The 22,649-nt window shown below is 35.4% G+C and overlaps 1 protein-coding gene across 4 annotated transcripts in view; it reads left to right on the top strand.

Annotated features, from left to right (window-relative positions):
- Nucleotides 1-22,649, top strand: part of LOC112623776 (dystonin) — a 485,036-nt gene that overhangs the window by 423,130 nt on the left and 39,257 nt on the right. For all 4 annotated transcript variants that reach the window (XM_025384438.1, XM_025384439.1, XM_025384440.1 and 1 more), the window contains 12 exons: nt 2,619-2,738; nt 2,934-3,041; nt 4,514-4,732; nt 9,026-9,229; nt 10,540-10,771; nt 11,663-11,889; nt 13,639-13,761; nt 13,884-13,985; nt 16,340-16,441; nt 18,722-18,895; nt 19,179-19,334; nt 22,381-22,578. In XM_025384438.1, the coding sequence (XP_025240223.1) occupies nt 2,619-2,738; nt 2,934-3,041; nt 4,514-4,732; nt 9,026-9,229; nt 10,540-10,771; nt 11,663-11,889; nt 13,639-13,761; nt 13,884-13,985; nt 16,340-16,441; nt 18,722-18,895; nt 19,179-19,334; nt 22,381-22,578 (1,965 nt within the window). The remainder of the gene's footprint in view (nt 1-2,618; nt 2,739-2,933; nt 3,042-4,513; nt 4,733-9,025; nt 9,230-10,539; nt 10,772-11,662; nt 11,890-13,638; nt 13,762-13,883; nt 13,986-16,339; nt 16,442-18,721; nt 18,896-19,178; nt 19,335-22,380; nt 22,579-22,649) is intronic.

Genomic DNA, 22,649 nt, shown 5'->3' with positions numbered 1-22,649 from the left:
TGGGTAATTTCAATTTCTATTTCTAAGTGGTAATTTATTTTCCTTCACTGATTCTTTCTTCTGTCCCCTTCATTGAGCTCATCCACTGAGATTTTTATTTCAGTTTTTTTTCAGTGCTACATTTTCATTTGGTTCTTCTTTATACTGTATATTCTTTTTCTTTGCTGAGATATTCTATGTTGTTGATGAAGCCTTCTAGTGTTTCATTTGTTTCAACTATGAACATTCATAAGTACTCATTGAAGCATTTTTATCATGGCTGCTTTAAAATCATTGTCAGATAATTCTAACATGTCTGCCATCTGGGTATTGGCATCTATTTGATTATCTTCTTTAATTCAGTTTGAGATTTTCCTGGCTCTTATATGACGTTATGAGTGTTAGAGCTTAAGCTTTCTGTTTTAGCTGCCTTCCTCTGTTACCACTCTGGGAGAAGAAGCTGGAGGTTCTACTAGGTGAAGGTAGAAGTCTAGGTTCCCAACTCAACCTCTGTTGACACCTAGGAGATGGCTCGTCATTTCTGCTGGGTGGGAGTGGGAGTTCTAGCTCCCTATGTGGTCTCTACTGGTACCACAGTGTGGGTGGCTGTGATGGTGACACACTGAGTGGTGGTGAGATCCTGACTCTCCACTAGGCCTTCTCTGATGTCACCCCAGAGGAGAGGAGGGAGGGGCAGTTCGTTACTGCTTAGTGGGGGTGGAAGCCCAGCCTCCCCACATGGTCTCAACTGATACGATAGTCTGGGCCTTGTTTTTGGGCAGAAGGGATGAAACTTCTGGCTCCCTACTTGGCATTCTCTAACATCTCCCAGCAGGAGTGTTGAGGACCTTGTCACGGCATTACAAGGGTGGAAGTGTAGGCCCCCCATTTGTCCTTTCTTGGCATGAGTGTGAATGGAGCAACCATTTTTTCTGTAGTGTTTGGTTGGAATAGAGTGGTTATTGTTTAAAGTTGTCTGTTTTGCTGCACTACTCCTTTCCTGGTCCTTTGGCTAGAGAGAGGAGGCTTGTTTTGGGACTTTGTACCCATTAGTGTTGTGTGGTTGCCAGTTTCTCCAGTATTTAGTCTTAGATACGTGAGGCAAAAAGAAAATCCCAGAGAACTCACCACTGTGTCCTTCCTGGCAGCCCAAGGTCCATGGTAGTTCTGTCCTCTTCTCTCCACTTTGTGGAATCTTCTTATGTATGTTTTATATATAATGCCTAGGATTTTTAGGTTTACTTATCATGAGAAACAGAGAAAAGCTAATGTACTCCATTTTCCCATGAGTTGGCATAGTGTTGCAGAGAGTTTTAAAAGTGTGAATTTAAAAAAATCTAGTTCCTTATGTCCACCCATCTTTCTCCCCAACTACCTGTTTTCCCACCCCATCTGGATTTCCAGATTCCTTTGAAAAGTTAGGAGATCTGGCAGTACTGGACTTGAATAGCCAAATGTTCATTCCTCATTAATTCTTCCAACTGAGGTCATTTTAGTGATCATTTATTTTCGGTACTGTGGTGTCACAGGCCCATTTTATCCATTTATGGTAACTGCTTAGCCCTGGAAGGCACTAGGGTTTATCCAATGGAAGACATTGAAAATGTTCGTGCTCTTTGACTTGATAGTCACTTTTAGGAATCTATACTAAGAAACTAATTAGAAATGCCAACAGAAATTTATGTACAAGTATCTTCATTATAGGGTTGTTTGTATGATAACGAAAATGCAGAAAACTTAAATGAAAATCCAGGTATGCTAGAATATAATGGTATTATTTGAAAATCACATTTAAAGGAGTATGACCTGGGAAATGTTCATAGTAAATGAAAAAGCAGGATATAAAGTTGTTTATACAGTGTCATCCCAGACATTTTTACAAATCTTTCTCTCTTGATTTGTGGAAGAAAATTCACTACAGTACCAGCAGTGTTAATTCTAGGTTTTAATTTTCTTCTATATGTTTTTCTCTGCTTTATGAATTTGTACTGTACTTATAAATTACTGTTATACATTACTGTTATGATCAGGAAAATAACATTTCTTAAAATATTTAAGAATGCTCTTAAAAATGTTTTCTGCCATTATTAAATGAGATGCTTAAAAATTATACATGAATCATTTAGGGGTACACTCTGCATATCTAGAGATGTATATTACACATATTTATAAACCTAATAGTATAATAAATAAATGGGAATATTCTATTCTTTTTGCTAGGAACCATGTACTTTGATAGCAGAATGTTAGGTGCATGTCATAGAAGTTGAAGTGATGGGTGAAATGATGAAAAGATGGTACCTGGCTGTTGGCTTTCATAGCTGTTACATTTGGACAGTACTCCTAAGGTGCAAATTATTAAGACTGCCTGAAAAGAAGGCAACAGTGCTAGCTGTCCTAAAATCATTAATACAGTGCTATAAATCCAACATGTTTTAAAAGCTTGTGTTTAATTACTCTGTGGAAAGTTCTCTTTTCTTTAAAATGTGGTCATTATCATGAATTATTTTAGGATGCCATGAGGAGACAAGCTCAGATTTTCCACTTGTGTAATAAGGATATTTCAAAGAACGGTAGGTAGGTATTTTCTGGCACCAGGAACAGGAACGTGCTGACCTAATTATTTATCTTTTGTTTAGTTTGACCAAGCAGCTGATGCTGAGTTATCCTGGATTACTGAGACAGAGAAAAAATTGATGTCTCTGGGTGACATCAGGCTTGAGCAAGACCAGACTTCTGCTCAGCTTCAAGTTCAAAAGGTGAAGAAATACATTTCCAATTGCCATATAAATTATTTGCTGGTGTGCTCCAAGTCTATAAAATGTGCTTGTATGATTTACTTTTTAGGACCCCTCTAGTGTAACGTGGTATTTTTAACTACTCGCCTAATTGTTTTCATTTTAGTCATACAATTTCTTGTTTTATTTTTTTGTCTTTATTTTGGTAAATCACAGACATTCACCATGGAGATTTTGAGACACAAGGATATTATTGATGAACTTGTTAAATCTGGGCATAAAATCATGACCGCATGCAGTGAAGAGGAAAAGCAATCAATGAAGGTATAATCTTGTCTGTGGACTGGTAGTGGGACACTTGAAAAAACAGCAGGTGTTGAGCTTTCAGTCCTAGAAAAACACTTTTCCGTTATCCACAGCTGCCATTTAAGCAGCAAAAATAATTAGTTTAAATAAGGCATTTTTCAAGTTTATAGAATAACAGTAAAAGGAATATTTCTTAAGAGAATCACTATGAGGACAATCTTTTTGAATAGGCACAAAAGCTATTAAGGTTTGAGACCTTGGTTAACTGGCACACATTAAGCATTTAGTTAATGTTAGCTGTATTATTGCCATTATTATCAGTATAAATTATTGTTTTTATATGTATCAACTATTGTTTATATGCTTCAGAGACATTTGGGCCTCTTAATAAAAACCAAAATATGTGGCTCTCTCTAATGCTGAAATCCATTTTATATAAAGTTACAGTAAACTATTAGGGAAAATATGAGCTGAGTAATTAAGGAAGCATTCAGTTTGTGTAGTTTTAATTATCCTTTAAATTGGCAGAAAACCAGCTACAAATAAAAATGTTCAATTCATATTCAAACATCTAAGCAGCCTAAAGAAATTGATGTATATTCATGCTTCTGGTAGGAAGGATATCCCATGGCAAAAAAATATAGGAATCTCTATGCCTAAAATCACATTTTAAAGAGTATGCATTGCTTTTAAGGTAGACCATACACAAAATAATAGAATGCACAGTGTAATAATATACACTCTTATATTTATTTATACTTTACAATAACAATTTGCTTGTTTATAATTGAATCTTTATTATTTTTGTAAAGACTCTGATGTGAAAAATGCAGATTGTCTTGAAATAGTTTCTTTGTTATTCAGTGGTTTTTTGGGTTATGATTGTGCTTTATCTTCTGCTATTAGTTTTTGCTATAATTTATCCCATAATCTAGATCACTGTGACTACCCCGTTAAATCAGTGTATAGCACAATGGCACAATGTTCTGTCTTGATTCCTCTCTTTCCATGTCTCTTTCTCTTTCTCTTTCTCTACACACACATATGTATACACACACACACACATATGTGTGTATATATATACACACATATATGTGTATATGTCAAAAATTAACTTTGTTAACTAAAAATTTTTGCAATTTCATTTGCAAAAGGTAGTCTTAATTTTTTTTCTGCAAAATAAATGTTGCCAGAATCATATGAGACTTGTTTTCTAGTCTTGAAGCCGTTGTAAGAATGACTGGAGAATTTTGCTTATTGTTTTTGGAAATCTCAGTGTCTTACTCATAAAAACTTGAGGCACTTTAATTTAAAGTGAACTTTTGTACATATAAACCATTAAAATCTGAATAGCTTTTACTGATGTATTCATTTAATATACATTTGTCGAATGCCCACTCTGTCCAGGTGTAGTGTGCTGGACAGAGCACTCTGGAGTGTGTGTGCTTGTTGGCCTGACCAGTAAAACATTTCATCCTTTTATTTTCTAGAAAAAACTGGACAAAGTACTGAAGAACTATGATACCATCTGCCAGATTAATTCAGAAAGGTATCTGCAGCTGGAACGGGCACAGTCCCTGGTTAACCAATTCTGGGAAACATATGAAGAACTTTGGCCATGGCTGACAGAAACACAATCAATCATCTCTCAGCTTCCCGCCCCTGCCCTTGAATATGAAACTCTAAGGCAGCAGCAGGAAGAACATCGGGTAAGCCTGGTGTGAAAGAGAATATTGTATTCCCCATTAAGAGAATCATGATTTTTATGGTGGTTTTTAGTGCTGTTAAACATTTACATGATTAAGGCATTTTAGAATATTGTGTTCTGGTCTGTGTAATTTGCTTACCTCATAATTGCTTCTTATACAGGGTTATAGTGAGAAGACTCATGTGGATAGACTTATTGTATATGTCATTAATTACATCACAACTTGTATAAAATATGCAGTATAAATCATCTAGATAGAAAAAAATTCCCATTTAAAAATGTTATAGAAATAAGCTTTTGAAGTGCTTTCAATTTACACACATTGAATTGTTTTAAATTTATACATTTAGAATGTAAATGCAGAGTGGAAATATATGGGAGAACGATTATACAGACAAAGCCATTGAGCTTGGAGAAAATGTGTAATATAATGAATGTGTCAAAATAGCAATATTGTGAAAGCTATGAAAAGGAAAAATGCTGAAGTGTAAAGACAGATTATTTTGTTCACCTTATGTACATGGAACTCCTTTGAAGTTCTTGTTCCTGTAACTGTAAATGGGTAAAGTAGGAGGAGCACATTTACAACGACAGTTACGTCACATTTTTAACATGTATGAAATGGCACATGAAGCCCTCTTCTCAGCAGTCACTTAATTGTTAACATGGCTTAAAATTTTGTAAGAGTTTGTGTGAGAGCGCATTCAAGACTGTCAGAAAGAAAACTAGATTTCTTGCTATTTATGGACTTGTGAACCTAGTTGCTCTTCCAGATCTGTACAGAATGTACTCTGAGACTAACCGTGGTGTGCATGTATGTGTGTATATGCACGAGTGTGTGTGTGTGTACACTTGTGCCCAAGAGAGAAGGAGGGAGAGAGAAAGGGAGAGAGAGAAAGGAAGGGAAAAGTTCAATTCAGGGTTTATTACATCATTGTTTGGAATATGTGACATACTTGTTAATCTTGTTTGTTTACCTTTTTAATGAATTGTCATTGAAGACTATACTGGAGTATTTATTTAAAAGAGAATTTTAGAGACCACACTTTAACTTTATTTTATATAGAATGGAAATCTTATGGAGTTTTATCTAAATGATTCAGCAGGAGAAAGACAAGTATGTAGAATTCAATTTTTGTATAAAGGTTTATTTGTGGCAGAAATCTGGTGTCTACTCACTGAATTATTTTAAATAAAAAATTTTTCATGGATTTCTATGCTGAGGTGATTTGAATAGCCACGTTTTTAGCATAGCATCAAATAGTATGGAAAGGTTCGTTATTGAGCTGAAATTTTAAAAATTGAGTTTTTTGCCTTTTTGCATAATCTTTAAGCTCTCAAAACAAATTTGTGATTGTCTGTAAAAAGGGAGGTAGAAAGCTTTGTAGCCACGTTTTCAAATGGTTTAAACTAAAAGCTTTGGTGTTTCAGAATATTTGTAGCCTCCTAGGATGGCATTTCTTCTCCAGCTCTACAGTATCCTCTCCATGTATTTTGGGGGGAAATCTAGTTCATTCTAGCCAGGAATGAAAAATGGCTCCAAGGGCCATGTTACCACATGATAGATATCTGAAAGTCACACCGGATAGCTCCAGCATGACTGGACTCCTATGACAGCATGTTGCCAAGAATCATTTTGTCACATATAAGGCAAAAGGCATCTCCTTTTGGGCCCTTTTCTGATGCACGCACATACCTGAGTAGATGGCCAGTAGGTGTTCTCTTGCCTGTCATGGAACAGTTTCAGAATGGTTTAAAAGTCCGGCCTGTAATCCCAGCACTTTGGGAAGCCGAGACGGACGGATCACGAGGTCAGGAGATCGAGACCGTCCTGGCTAACACGGTGAAACCCTGTCTCTACTAAAAACACAAAAAATTAGCCAGGCGTGGTGGCGGGCGCCTGTAGTCCCAGATATTCAGGAGGCTGAGACAGGAGAATGGCGTGAACCTGGGAGGCCCAGCTTGCAGTGAGCCGAGATCGCGCCACTGCACTTCAGCCTGGGCGACAGAGCGAAACTCCATCTCAAAAAAAAAAAAAAAAAAAGTTTTAAAAAGGGCTCCTCAGCCAGGCGCAGTGGTTCACGCCTATAGTCCCTGCACTTTGGGAGGCCGAGGCGGGTGGATCACTTGAGGTCGGGAGTTCGAGACCAGCCTGACCAACATGGAGAAACCCCGTCTCTACTAAAAATACAAAATTAGCCGGATGTGGTGGCTCATGCCTGTAATCCCAGCACTTTGGGAGGCCGAGGCAGGCGGATCACCTGAGGTCAGGAATTCGAGACCAGCCTGACCAACATGGAGAAACCCCATCTCTACTAAAAATACAAAATTAGCCAGTTGTGGTGGCATATGCCTATAATCCCAGCTACTTGGGATGCTGAGGCAGGAGAATTGCTTGAACCCTGGAGGCGGAGGTTGTGGTGAGCCAAAATCGCGCCATGGCACTCCAGTGTGGACAACAAGAGTGAAACTGTCTCTTAAAAAAAAAAAAAAAAGACAACTCCTGTCACTACTTGCCAAGCCAAGTTGCCTTATAGTGGTGCTATACAGGTGAGATCTACCTAAACTCAAAGGAACTCAAGAAATATTTGAGAGTCTCTTGATAACTCTTGAGTGAAAGCTTGTTTTCCAAGCATTCATGAAAGAACATTGACAGGAGAACGTATGTAACATCTTCAGTTTTCCTTTTCCATGAGATTATCTATAGCTGATATACTATCACCACCTCCATTCGGTAAAGTAGCATGAAGATATCTAATTATGCAAAATAAAACATAAGAAAACTTTGGCCTGGGACACCCAGGAGCTAGATTGCAAATATGCCCTCCCACATTCTTATGTGCAGCATGCTACATTAGACTCTTCCTTCTTTTAAAATCACATTTATCTTTATTTAGCCCTTTCTAAAACTATTTTGAGGCAGTGTTCTGAAAACCTTCAAAATATTTTATTACATTGGTGATAGTTAATGATGTAATTCCTCAACAAGTTCTCAAAATAATGGTCAAAATTGATTTTAGTAGACACTTTCAATAAAAATCTAGGTATGTGGCCATCCTGGTAATTTTTCCTGGTGACTGATAGAAATTAAAGTTTGCAGGAAGAGACTGGTAGCTTATCTCTAGACTATCTTTCCTGAAAGTAAGGTTCCCCAGAGAAGCTTTTGTGAGGGGCTGGAGTTTGAAGATACACATTCTGGTGAGGACAAAGAGCTGCTGATGAGGGAACCTAATCAATAATGTAGTACAATGAAAGACCCCCTCAATGTTGCACAGAGGCCAGCCTCAGAAAAACCTGCAGGCAGGGGTGGCTTTGGCTTTGACCCATGAAAAACTGCTCATTGAAATCCATGGGATCCATGAAGTATAGATATTCTGTGTTCAGGCTTCCAACACATCTTCTCTATTAAAGGGAATGGGGCTCCACTTGAATTCTACACCCACCCACTAGTATAAATATCATTGTATTTCTTGATTAGCTAACAAAATTGTGCAACACATTCATATGGCATGCATTTTTCCTTAAATAGACCTTACAATGCTCAGTATATAGCTGTGTATTGATAGATTGCCCTTGCAGCCTTTTATATTTTAAAATAATGAATAGAGATTCATTTATATGTATATCTATATATCATACATATGTAGAATAGATTCATACATAAATATAAAGTGTAATACATGTTCATTCATTTTCTATCAGCCCATATATATAAATGCAATGGCTTGTGGGCTTACATCACCCTAGCATTCCTTATCTTGAGGTTTTTGTCTCAGCATTGCATCTAACTTCTATTGAGCTTCTTTCTATTCTTTTTTCTTCCCTCTCTTCTCCCTCCTTCCCCCCATCTTGTCTCTCTCTCTCTCTTTTTCTATTATTTTTGTGTATATCATGAGTGTGCAGAAAGGAACACCATGAGATATGACTTGGTGTCTGTAGGTTGGGGACATAGTGAGTTCAGAATACTTTTATATAATATGACCCTTGGCTAATGCTCTTGTCAAAATGTGCTGTTCTTGGTATGAGATGCATAATAAACTGGGATTCATTATTTCACTGAACTAGCAACTTTGTACCCTAAAGGGGCTTTGGTGTGACCAGACTGTTGTTTAATCTTTGTGTCAGGGCCCTCTCTTCCTGGCAAAGAGCTGTATGAGCCATCATGTGTTAAATGCCTTGTGATGGGGAGGGGTTTGTTTGGAGTTTCTTGCCAGCTGGATGCATTGCAGGTGTAGACAGCTGTAATATGGAGGTGTGACCCTGAGATACTCAAAAGCTGTTTGGTTTGTTATAGCAACTGCGAGAGTTAATAGCTGAACACAAGCCTCATATAGATAAGATGAACAAAACTGGGCCACAGTTACTGGAATTGAGCCCTGGGGAAGGCTTTTCTATCCAAGAGAAGTATGTGGCAGCCGACACCCTCTACAGTCAAATTAAAGAAGATGTCAAAAAGCGAGCTGTGGCACTGGATGAAGCCATTTCTCAATCAACTCAGGTAATTGTTTACACTAGAAATAGAATTGGGTTCTTGCAGACAACAGAGCACAGAAAGACATTTTCCTGGATCTTCTGATTAAATTTTAACTAAAATTATTTCACTACATTAACTCTGAGTATTGATGTCTGTGTCCCTCAGAGGTGATGTTTGCTTGCATCCAGCCTTTATCTCATTTTTCTCTGCCTGCTTATAGATATAATAAAAATAATTTTCAATGACTTAAGAAACATGCAGTTGTCGTCATTGTCCAAATATTTAATTCAGTGTCCATCCTGAATAGAATGCAATATTTGCCATTGGGAGAGATAAAGGAAAGTGTTATAATTATTAATAAAATACTCTCAAGAAGGCAGTGAGAAGAAAGAATGATAGGCTAAATGAAAAGAAAAAGAATATAAAGTTGGATATTGATGGTTTTTTCTTTTCTGAAAATATCTTTTTCAAGAAGTTGAATTTTGAAATACCCAAAGATTTTCCATTTTCAAGATTTGGGTTTTATTATTAGATATGGCACGTTAGAGTAGGCCAATGTCACAGTCCTGTGTGATTATTCCTTAACTTTGAGATAGTATAGAACAAAGTTCATTCATAGATACGAATGAACAAGTTTTTATAGCTTTAATTGTCTATGGTTGAAAATAAAAATTTTAAATTCTCTCATGTGTCTGATTATGTGTTTAACCATGAAGTAAATAAAAACTTCTGAAACTTGTAACTTCTGTTATATCAGAAGTTAAAACATTGGGGAGGTTTATTGTTAAAATTTTTTTTAACATTTTTCAGTTCAGGAAATGCGTAACTTAAGAATTCCCTGGAATCTAATCAAAACTTTCCATGAATTTCACATTAAATAATATAACTTTTCAGGATGCCAAAATAGTTCATTAAAAATGAAGGAAACAATCCATTGTAATAGACAAATACTCAGCTTATTGCACTTGATTTTTAAAATTAATTTGAATTATGATAACAGGATGAAGCAACAGGTAAAGAGATGCTGCTGCCATGTCATCCTGGTCCAATTGCATATTAACATATACCATTCCTTAATGTATACACTCAACTATTCACAAGAAACTAAGTCTATTGTACATAGGTCATGTGACACAGAGGTGCATATACGTCATGATTTTAGGCATGTCTTCACGTACCAGGTGGATGTAACTTTTGAATGGGTCTGTTGATAAAGAGGCTAAGATTTATTCTTAATTTTGCCACTAAATTGTAAAAAATGTTTCTTCATTTAAATTTCACACTTGGTATTACAGATCTTTTTTCCATAAAAGATCTCTTTGTTTTGCCCCTAGTTCCATGACAAGATAGATCAGATTCTTGAGAGCCTGGAACGCATTGTGGAACGTCTGAGGCAGCCGCCGTCTATCTCTGCAGAGGTCGAGAAGATCAAGGAACAGATCAGTGAAAATAAGAATGTGTCAGTAGACATGGAAAAGCTACAGCCATTGTATGAAACTCTTAAACAGAGGGGAGAGGAAATGATCGCTAGATCTGGGGGGACTGATAAAGACATATCTGCCAAAGGTAATACTTTTGGAATAGGGAAACAAACTTTATTTTTAAAGCATTCTAAATGTCTATGCTGTTTACTCAACATCCAATTGGATAACAAAATGCTGCTTTTTAAAAAAGGTATTACAAATGTGATGTGTTTAGGGTTGAAGGGCTGTGTATGCAAATCCCTTGTTAATGTTTTCCTGTGTTTGTGAAATTAATCAGTTGACTACAAAGCATGCCAGTATACATAGACCATGTATAAATACCATATGTTCAAAGACCATGTGTTCTCAGGCCTTTTAAATCAGTAGGTTAAAGTGTATTGCTAATAAGGCCATATCTGGGTTTTTTTCCTCATTACTGACTTTACTACCTTACATAGCATGCATCCTGCGTCACATAGCCACCAAAATGAGAACCACTACCACAGCCAGCCATCTTTGAGATATGAGCTGAGGGTCAAAAGGGAGAGCATGTGTGTAGTGGAAATTCACAATGAAAGTACTCTAGAAGCAAGCTCAAAATACATACCATACATTGTTACATTCCTGGGACTGAACAGACATTTTACTATTGATTTGGAGAGCATAAAAGTGTACCTAGGTGATTATTTCACTCCCTTTGGGATTAAGGACAGCCTTAATGAACTTGAAACTTGATAAATTTGGTTCTACTCTGAGCTCACTTTTGTCAGGAAGAACCTTGGTTTGGTAAGAGTAGGAGACCCAGAGATACTGTGTTATTTGGCATAGACTCTTGGACCTACTGATACCCACTGGACTGGGATCATTCAAAACTTGGTCCAGTTTTAGATATTTAGCAAACTGGATCACTACTTTCTGTGTGAACTGTAACATTCTGCTTTGTTGGTTCCATGGGGCTAACCAATCGCCTTGTGGATATTGTTTTGCTTCATAGCTGTTCAGGATAAACTTGACCAAATGGTTTTCATTTGGGAGAACATACACACACTGGTGGAAGAAAGGGAAGCCAAACTACTGGATGTGATGGAGCTAGCAGAAAAGTTCTGGTGTGATCACATGTCATTGGTAGTTACCATTAAAGATACTCAAGATTTCATCCGGGACCTGGAAGATCCTGGAATTGATCCTTCAGTAGTAAAACAACAGCAAGAAGCAGCAGAGGTAAGCAGAAAATCTCATTTAAAGTTAGAAAAATAAGTTGTGGCATGATGAAATCCAGATTCCTTGGGTAAATATTAGGCGTTACTCTGTTAACATTTATATTTGGTTCTGAAAATGGAATGTACAATGATCCAGTAGGAGATACAGTACACCCACAAATTTCGCTTTGAGATTGTATGTTTAAAACGACTTCTCAGGCCATGCATGGTGTCTCATGCCTGTAATCCCAGAACTTTGGGAGGCCAAGGTGGGAGGATCACTTGAGGCCAGGAGTTCGAGACCAGCTTGGCCAACATGACGAAACCCTGTCTCTACTACAAGTACAAAAATTAGTCAAGCATGGTGGTGCACACCTGTAGTACCAGCTACTTGGAGGGTGAAGCATGAGAATCACTTGAACCTGGGAGGTGGAGGTTGCAGTGAGCCAAGATTGTGCCACTGTACTCTAGCCTGAGCAACAGAGTGAGACCCTGTCTCAGAAAACAAACCAAGAAAACCCACAAAACAACAACAACAAAAAATTTCTCTTTATCCTCACTGTTCTTGCCTTATTTCAGGGCCTCATTATCTCTCTTTTTCTTTTTAGCTTCCACAGTAATCCAAAGTGCAGACTGTCTTTCCTTGCTAGGCCTCCCACCTTGCCGCCAGTCTTCCCTCTAGATCTTCTCTTACTCTGTTGCTACCTAAACCCACTCAGAGGCATCCCCTGCCTTCTGGATAAAGCTCAAACTCCCTAGAGCAGGGCATGCAGCTTTTTGCATCCCAGCCTAGCTCGTGCCTATGTTTCCAAAATTATGTTTTTCTCTTGCTCCTTTACCGAGCTCCCTCCCTGCTACTGATTAGAAAGGACGTTTCCCAAAACAAACTGTTTTGCTCTTTCTAGTGTCAGTGCCTTTGCACATCTTATTTCCTCACTCTAGAATGTCCTTCCTGCCACTCTTCTGGCAAAGCCCACTCAAGGTTCAGTTGGATTATTACCCCCATATAAAACCTTTTCTTGTATACTTAGCAGAGTTAGTGCACCTGTGTTCCCATAAGGCTTTCTTCATGCAAAGGACTCTGCACACAGTATGATTTACTGTTGCTTATGCCTCTGCCTTTCCTGGTATTCCCTTGAGGGGAATAGCCATATCTGTTTTTCTTTGTATCCCCAGTGCCTGGTTTAGGGCTTGGTTTATGGTTATTCAGTGTTTGTTGAATGAATGAATATATTTAACCAAGAAGATGAAAGCAAAAGTAGGATACTGCCTTTCTGTTGTGATATTTTTGTACCTTACAGGTCCTACCTGGTCCTACCTAGGGTAATGACATAAAATGTAAATCCATAACTAGATTATTCTGTATCTACTAACAGATACATTAATTTGTATAGTTTTTGAATTCATATTTTACTTGTCTATTTTAATGTATATTGTTTGGAAACCAAAATGTCTTTCTAAGCCTTGCAGTATTGTTGATATTTTAAAAAAATTGTTTTGGTATTTGTTAAGGTATTTCTTATTTATCATTTCTTAAATATTATCTTTATAATAAACATTTGGCATTTGTTACTAAAAGGGTGCTGTTTTTCTTTTAAAATATTTTTTATTGAAAAAATTTATTGCAGAAACTTAGAAAACAGAAAGAAAGAAAGAAAAATGATTAGAATGCCACCTTCTAGAAATAACTACCATTGATATTGTTGTGTACTTTTTAAAGTTTTGATGTGGTTTTGCTTAAAATTCAAAGGCTGTCATTTTCTTATTCTAGGCCATAAGGGAAGAAATAGATGGACTACAGGAGGAGCTGGATATAGTTATTAACCTGGGTTCTGAACTCATTGCGGCATGTGGGGAGCCTGATAAACCCATTGTCAAGAAGAGTATAGATGAGGTACAACTGGCTTATTTATGAGAATGGCTTTTAAAAAGTTTTTAGTTAACTAAAATATTTTGTTAAAAGTAGTTGAAAATTTAAAATATGGCACTAAAAGAGTTCTAACATACATCTTGTAGTTAAATTCAGCATGGGATTCTCTAAATAAAGCTTGGAAAGACCGGATTGACAAACTTGAGGAGGCAATGCAGGCTGCCGTTCAGTACCAGGATGGACTGCAGGTAAGGGGATTACAGTGTATGTGCTGGTCTTAGCTGGAAGGAGGAATCATAATAATTGATGTGTGCATATTGGCACCACCTCAAGACCTGCCAGTGCATATGCAATTATGGGCAAATTATTCCTGCAGTTGCCTGTGTATCTCAGTTCATGTTTTGTCTTTTAGAAGATATTTCTGACCTTTTGGATATGTGTAGATTTATATACACATCTAAACACATTTCTGTATACACATTCAGTGAAATTTACTTTGAAAAGAAATATTTTGATTTTTTTAAGTGAAAGTAAATGTTCCCACACAGTATTTTTTATAAATGGCTCAGCACCAGACAGTGAAATGGAACTAAATCTGAATTCTGTTCTGAGTGGAATAAGATGAAAGGAGTAAACACTATCTAAAAATATCACCAAGTTTAACTAAAGTCAGAAGTAAAGAAATTTGATTTGAAGCCAATGTTCTCCATGTACAAAAATAGATTTCTGTTAGGTCATAATCTGGTGTGTAAAAACTGTTTTCTTCTTTTCCATGTATATAATTTGTTTTAATAGTTGTTTTTCACTTAAGGGTTTTCATTCAGTTCATTAACCATTTATAAGGTTTTTTTTTTAATATTAAAAATTCTCCTGTCAGTTGAGGCCAACTCGAGTATATTTCTCTCCCTACCTCCCTTAACCTTGCTCCATTTCCTAACAGGCTGGCAGGAGTTTAATCTTTCATCCTTCTTACCATATGGAAAAAGCTTAAGTATTTCCATAACACTAAGTGAATATTATTTTTAAAGCCCAGATGAGAACATCTTTTCCTTTTTCATTATGCCATTCCATTTCTATATTTGTAAAAATAAATGTCACAGCTAGGCTTTATGCCAGCTGAGAAGTTTTTTGAACTTTGGAAATATATGAGAAATTTTACTACAAATAACATAACACTTTATTTTAATTCTCCCTCCCTCTTTTTTTTTTTTTTTTTTTTTTTCTTTTGTAACCTAAGTGATAATTTACTGTTAGGTATCAATGACAAGTAACTAATTCGGGTTCCAGCCTGTCTGTGAGGCTAGGTCATTGTTAAATCATTGAGTTGTGATCTCTTCCATGGCTAGAGGTGGCAATGCCACCACATGCAACCATTTAGGAGGTCACGGGCGAGCCACCATGGCTTGTACAGTCTCATTATCACTACCAGAAAAACAAGGCCCGTCGTAAGTCCTGTCGATCATGTATTAGTAGCATCACCTGTGCTAGCAAAGGGCAGATTGATTTATTAAGTAGCTACAGCGCAGCTAGCTGTAGCTAGATGTCAAAGCTTTGGAAGCTAATTTTCAAGATTTGATTGTAAAGTAAAATATGTTTTATTTCCCGGGTTGTTGCTTAAGTACTTAGTCAGGGTTGGCTAATGATAATTTAAAAATCCAAGATTTATCGCCCTCCTATATGGTTTGGAAACTTCATTAAAATGCAAAATATCCCAGTGCTTTGGGAGGCTGTGGTGGGAGGATCACTTGAGGCCAGGAATTCAAGACCAGCCTGGGAAAGATAGCAAGGTCCTGTCAAAACAAGAGCTGAAGTACCCCAGCTACAATTTTTTTTTTTTTTAATTAGCCAGCCGTGGTGGCACGTGCCTATAGTCTGAGCTATTTGGAAGACTGACGTAGGAGGATTGCTTGAGCACAGGAGTTTGAGGTTACAGTGAGCTATTTGATTGTGCCACTGCACTCCAGTTTGGGTGACAGGGTAATGGCAAAATGCTTTTATTTTGTATTCATTACCTAAAAAAAAGTGACTTGAACCTTTTTAGACTATTTTTATTACCTAAATAAATAAGAAAAACAGGAGAGTCTAAAACCTGTTATAATTCAGAATAATGATCTTAATACTAATAATTTATATGTGCAGGATTTTAATGCTAATCTAAATAAGATTTAAGGGTTTGAGTCAAATATTTTGCTTAAGTTCTAAACAGTAATTTCTTATTTGAATGAACAAATAGATTTGAATCTTTTTCTTTCATTATATTTATACAGGCTGCCTTTTAAGCATACATAGTGAAGAATTTTATGTGATTGGATTTCTATAAATGTTTTCAGATGAATTTTTTTAGAAGGTCATAATATTTCAAGAATCTGTTGAATAAACAATTTCTTTTGCAAACTTGTGTGTATCTATTTCATATTTGGGACAACCATTTTGGTATATTACTGCTTTTACTAATTTAGGTGAACCATGTTAATTTTTTATAAAATAGTCTCATTCCATAATATCTTTTAGATTTATGATTGTATTTTTCTGTAGTACTTGAAATACTGTAGCAATTTCAAATGTACTGTTGTAACAACACATGGACTATTGTATCTTTCAGGCAGTATTTGACTGGGTGGATATTGCAGGTGGTAAATTAGCTTCAATGTCTCCAATCGGAACAGATCTTGAAACTGTCAAGCAGCAGATTGAAGAGCTAAAGGTATGTATGGGGGCTAATTTATCGAAGACTTCCTTGCAATTTTAAGTTCTTGATTCACGTAATTTTTTACATAAATTTATTTTACCCAATGTAAGTATGACAGCTTAATTATAAAGCTAGTTTAATGTACATAGTGCTTTCACATACTAAACAATATATAAGTGCTCTTTAAATAAAGGAAAGAAAATACTATTAATAGTTTTCTTTTTATAGTAAATTAATAACTGTTCATATAGAAAAATCAGAAAATACAAATAAAAAAGAGAAAAACAAATTATTTGAAGTCACCCAAAATGTTATGTGCCTAGAGATTACCTTTCTTAGATTTGATTTATAGCTTTTCTGATATCTTCATGTTAGGGACATGGGGGTGGGGGATGTGTGTGTGTGTGTGTTTGTGTAGGTAGAGAGATGTATTTAGATAATACTGTAAGGATTTTTATAACTTGTTTAACTTGTTTATTCAGTAGTATATTGTTGTTACTACACTAGTATGTTGTCAATACACCACAGCATCATTTTTCTTTTCCTGATACATATTTTTAATTTTAATTTTTAATTTTCGTGGGTACATAGTAGGGGTATATATCTATGGGTTACATGACATATTTTGATACAGGCATGTAATATATAATAACTACATCAGGGAAAATGGAGGTATCCATTACCTCAAACATTAATCCTTTTTGTTACAAATAATCCAATTATACTCTTTTAGTTAAATTGTACAAAAATTATTTTTGACTCTAGTGACCTTGGAGTGCTAGCAAATACAAGCTCTTATTCATTCTTTCTATATTTTATACCCATTAACCCAACATTTTTATTTTCTTTAGAGTGTTCTGAGTAATTCATTTAGTCTAACAGGTTAAAAACACATTCATGATATAAGAATGTTTCCCAAAATGATTGATTTGTAAATGTTTGTTGTTTTCCATAGCTGTTCTCCGTAATTTTTGCTTTTGTAATTCTTGATCTGCAGATGTGAAAATGGCAGAACTGTTTGAATTCCTTTGAATTCCTCTATACCAATAATCATTTATCAAAATGAGATCAGCTATTTCCCTCCCAATTTTAGCTCTCCATATACAGAGACATCACACTGTTTGCAATGAACTTTGCTAGATTTTATGTGAAATATTATCTGGCTTTAAAATTGTAGCATTTTCACATCTAAGTGTGACATAGAATATTTCATTTAAAAACAAATTTTCTTTTTGAGAATTTTATCGTTATCACTAAATTGAGACTTTTTTTACTTTAATCTGCTCATGTGGCAAACATGTGATATACTTTATGTACAGTTATGGGTGTGGATAATTTATTTTGGATATTTGCATATAGCTCAGTGGTTTTTATACAGCAGCCTGGTTAGAAGTGCTCACTCTGAAATCAGGTTATCTGAGTTTAGGTCCTAGTTCATCCACTTAGGGCATATGAACTCAGTGGTCTTCCTGGTCTTACTAACTGGTCTTACTCCTATGTCTTTAGCTTACATTAAGGATAAAATTATTTCCTCAATAAGTTGGTTGAAAGTAACTTGAACATACCAAGTGCACACTATACCTTTGTTATTATTTTCAAATTATTATTCATGTATTTTTAAACAAAGTTAAGGGACTGCTAGCCATGAATTTTTTACTATTACATATTAAAAGAAATATTTTATGAAAAGACAGTTACCTATTACAAGCAACTGTTTGCTAACCTGTTAGTTGGCAAAGCCAAGATTATTAACTATGTCAGTGACTTAGAAAGTAGGAGAGAGAATAACATTCTATGTCAGCAGTGGGTGAGGCATAGGAATATTAATGAATACAGTACAGCTACAGAAAACATAAAATTATCAGGGATATAGGATGTGTGTAAAAGAGCAGGAAATACTAATTTGAGTTTCTTAAGACTTTTTTGGCTTTCATATGTGTCAACATATATTTCATTTTCTTTCTATAATTTTAAAACTCATTTTTCAAATACATATAAGATATTGGAATAAGTTCAGCCTTGAAATTTAATTTTTTATTGTAGAGAATAAAATGAAATGTCAAAATTATAAATAGAAACATCTATCTATCCAAAAATACTGAATAAAGAGAAAATATTTTCCTTATTTTTTCATTTACAATTCTTCCATTGGTAAGCCTCATGTGAGATTTTAACTTTGCGTCACCTCTCCTCAGTAAGTAGTGTGAATTAGAATAATGATATAACCAATAGATTTTTTTGTTTGGAGTTAATGATTTTTAATAATATTTTCTTTGTATATCTCTTTTAAAATAGCAATTTAAGTCTGAGGCCTATCAACAGCAGATAGAAATGGAAAGACTGAACCATCAAGCAGAGCTTTTGCTAAAGAAAGTGACAGAAGAGAGTGACAAACACACTGTTCAAGACCCATTAATGGAACTGAAATTGATATGGGATAGCCTGGAGGAGAGAATCATCAACAGACAGGTAAATACCAAGACTTTTCTTAAGAAATTATACATTTTCAATTTCAGATATTAATGTAAAATACTTATTAAAGATAAAATTAGAATTCTTTCTGATTCTCATATATTCTTTTATAACCACGAGGAGCGTCAAACTTAAAACAGAAGGATATGATGATTAGGCTTCATTGGATGTGTTTATGGGCTTATGCAGCATGAAACAATTATTTTTTGCCCTTATTTTATGGACATGTCATTCATAATATCAAATTTACAAATGGATTTTCTTCCCACTTTTTCTGTAGCATAAACTGGAGGGTGCTCTATTAGCGTTGGGTCAGTTCCAGCATGCCCTGGATGAGCTCCTGACGTGGCTGACACACACCGAGGGCTTGTTAAGTGAGCAGAAACCTGTTGGAGGAGACCCTAAAGCCATTGAAATTGAACTTGCCAAGCATCATGTATGTAGCTGTTAATGTATATTGTGTTTCTTCTCTGTCCATTTCTAGTGTCATCAGATTTCTCAGATATATTTCTTCTTTATTCATGTTTCAAGTTTATGGTCTTGACACAAGTTCATATTTGACATTTATAACTAAAGGTTAACTACTTAAAACTTAAAACATTATAGTCAAAATATTTTTCTTAAAATATCGTGGTCAAAATATTTTTCTCATTCAAGGCAATTATTATCTAACAAAATAAGGATGAGCAATTTGTGCTAAAGTTTATTAGGGCTGCATGGCAAACACTAAAGATTTAAATCCTTAATTTATACCTGTCATTGTGACCTATTGTCACCTATTTTTTAAAGTTGTTAGAGATAGCCTAAAATATCATAGGCTGAAAATGTCTTACTGCAGGTTTTACATATATTTTCACTCTGGGCATCTGTATTTCCATGTCTCTCTCATTTGTAGCTTGTCATTTCTGACGTATTTTTATCTGTCTGTACATCTCTTATTATGTTGGGGCTTATCCCTTTGTCTCCATGTCACTCTTGTCTTTGACTGGATTTTTGTATCTTACTCCTTTTCTTTCTGAATTTTTAAAAATATTTATTATGTTTTAAAAAGTTATGTGTCCTGCACTTGATTTAAAGCTAGTAAGTTGAAAAATTTTTGTTTTAAGAGATACATGCAGAGCAATCTTGTATTGTTGTCACCTTTGTGACACTTCTTAATAGATCATTCCCTATCCCTTCAGTCACTAGACTTAATGAATAAAAGATTATGCACAGTAGAGTTTATCCTGGCATTCAACAATCTTTCATAGACTTTGACATTCACATTAATAGTGGTATCTTCAGAGTCCTAAATCCTAAACTAAAATAAATTTTCCTTGATTATCAAATAGGAAATGTCTGATTATTTTACATATTGATTAACATTTTTTTAAAAAGGTGGGTTTTTAGCACTTTATGCTGTACAGTTTTTGACTATTCTTGCTTTTGTTCTCCTTCTTTCATACTTCCCCACAGTAATTGTTTCCTAGTTTAAAATTTTATTTTTCTCTTACCTTGTCTGTCTACATTGGTAGTCATTGCCCAGCCATATTTGATTAAACAATTTGGATTTATTTTGCATACTTAATGTTGACATAGAAACTTGTTTCATTATTTAATGTCTACATTATACGTTTGCTTAGAGCCATAATGACTGGTGAGACCAACTGCCTAGCAACACAATATGTTTATTCTCATGGTGTGAGTTTATAGCTGCATTTATATTTTTATAAATCTATTGATTGTCTTAAAACTAACATACATCAGGATAGGAACTTTGTATAATAAGGTAGAGGTGGAAAAATGAGGCACCCTGATCCAGTTATTTTGGTGCGGGGTAGGTGAAGACATCTTACTTCTGTTTGTCTCTTTTTAAGTACTTTGAAATTGCTCCTTCTCTCTTTCCTTTTCTCTTTTCTTTGCATTCCTCAAAGATCAAAATTAGAGGACATAAAATTCCCAGCAGAATTACTGGAGGAAGGGACGAATGTTTCTGTTCCTTTCCTGCTTTCTTCTCCTACTCCTAAGCTCTGACTTTGTAGCAGGACTCAGACCATTCAGAAGAATGAATTTTATAGAATTCTCTTTTATATTTTGGCCATGAAAACATTTAACTTTTTGATTTTCAGAGTGATCCTACTCTTAACATACCAAAGTGAATGCTTTCTATAAAGATAACTTCTTACTCAGTTGGTTTTATAGCCTTTGAAAAACACTCCCTAACCAGATGCCTCAGAATATGAATGAAAACAGTCAGAAACAGTGATATCAGAGGGTTACTGATATTCACTGAAAATCCTCCCTGGTCTGAATTTCCTTCCAGATGTGTGATGTGTTACATAGGATGGGAGATGATGTTCTTTTTCTTTACTATTGCCAACCCTGAGTCAATGAGTACAGGGTAGGATCAACTTTTACCAACATTAGAGGGAGGTTTCTTCTGCTTTCCAAAAATGTAAGCGTAGCCTCCTTGAAAGGAAACTATTAGTATTACTAAGGCTATACTCGTTCAGTAAAAGAAATTGATTTTTTTTAACCTGAGGGTTGCTGTCTGCAACCTAAGTTCCCCCATTTTACTGCATTTAAACATTATTAACCTATTCATATATTTCCACTGTATAAAAGGAAGGCATTATTTGCTGTGTTCTGTAGTAAGCATTTCATTATATATGTTTTCTACTTAAAGAACAACTGAATTTTGGAATGCTGGGTTTAAGTATCTCTGATATAGAGTGTTCGTTTTAGGGCCTTCCAATATTTCAACTTAGCAGTCAATTCCAGTACCCCTCCAATGAGAGAAGGTGAAGGAATATTCTAGAATTCTTTTTTTTCTCTTTCAGAATGCTAATTGTGAAATATGGTACTGTATACCTTAGACATGATAATTTTATATTTGAAAGTGGATATGTAGGAGTAAAAATATATTTTGGTTACTTGACATGAGAATTAAACTAAAATTAGCTTGAACCAAGTGAGAAATCTTAGAACCTTTTAATTATAATCTCTAGATATTTAGTGTCATCAATTGCCAAGTCATTCTAGTGGGAATAACTAGCAAAGTGTTCTTGCCCAGTCATTTCAGGGGACATTGATAGAATAAAGGTATATCCACGAAGGTTGCAAATTTAAGGGAAAGGAAGTTCATCATTTAAAAACTTAATATTAGCCAGCCAGGGCAACATAGTGAGACCACATCTATATAAAAAACAAAACAAAATTAGCCAACCATGCTAGTGTGTGCCTGTAGTCCCAGCTACTTGAGAAGCTGAAATGGGACAATTACTTGAGCCCAAGTGTTGAGGTTGCAGTGAGCTATAATAGAACCACTGTACTGAAGTCTGGGTGACAGAGTAAGACTCTATCTCTTTAAAAAAATTAAAATTCTACACATATAATGTTTTTTTCTTCCAGATGTTTCATAACCAGAAAGGAAAACAGTTGCATTAAAGCTGATATTAACATGTTACAAACTAGCAAACATGGTGTTATCTTAATATTTTCAGGTGCTCCAAAATGATGTATTAGCCCATCAGTCCACAGTGGAAGCCGTTAATAAAGCAGGAAATGATCTAATTGAATCAAGTGCAGGAGAAGAAGCAAGCAACCTTCAGAACAAGCTACAGGTTTTAAATCAACGCTGGCAAAATGTTTTGGAAAAAACTGAACAAAGGAAGCAGCAGCTGGATGGTGCCTTGCGCCAGGTGAGTAAGATAATAAATTGTGAAAGTTTCTATAGCATTCAAGACCAAAATAGCATGGAATTCTTTTATTA

This window comes from Theropithecus gelada, chromosome 4, assembly GCF_003255815.1.
Source record: "Theropithecus gelada isolate Dixy chromosome 4, Tgel_1.0, whole genome shotgun sequence".
Taxonomy (NCBI): Eukaryota; Metazoa; Chordata; class Mammalia; order Primates; family Cercopithecidae; genus Theropithecus; species Theropithecus gelada.
Note: the sequence above shows the minus strand (reverse complement) of the source record. Positions and strands in the feature narration are given on the sequence as shown.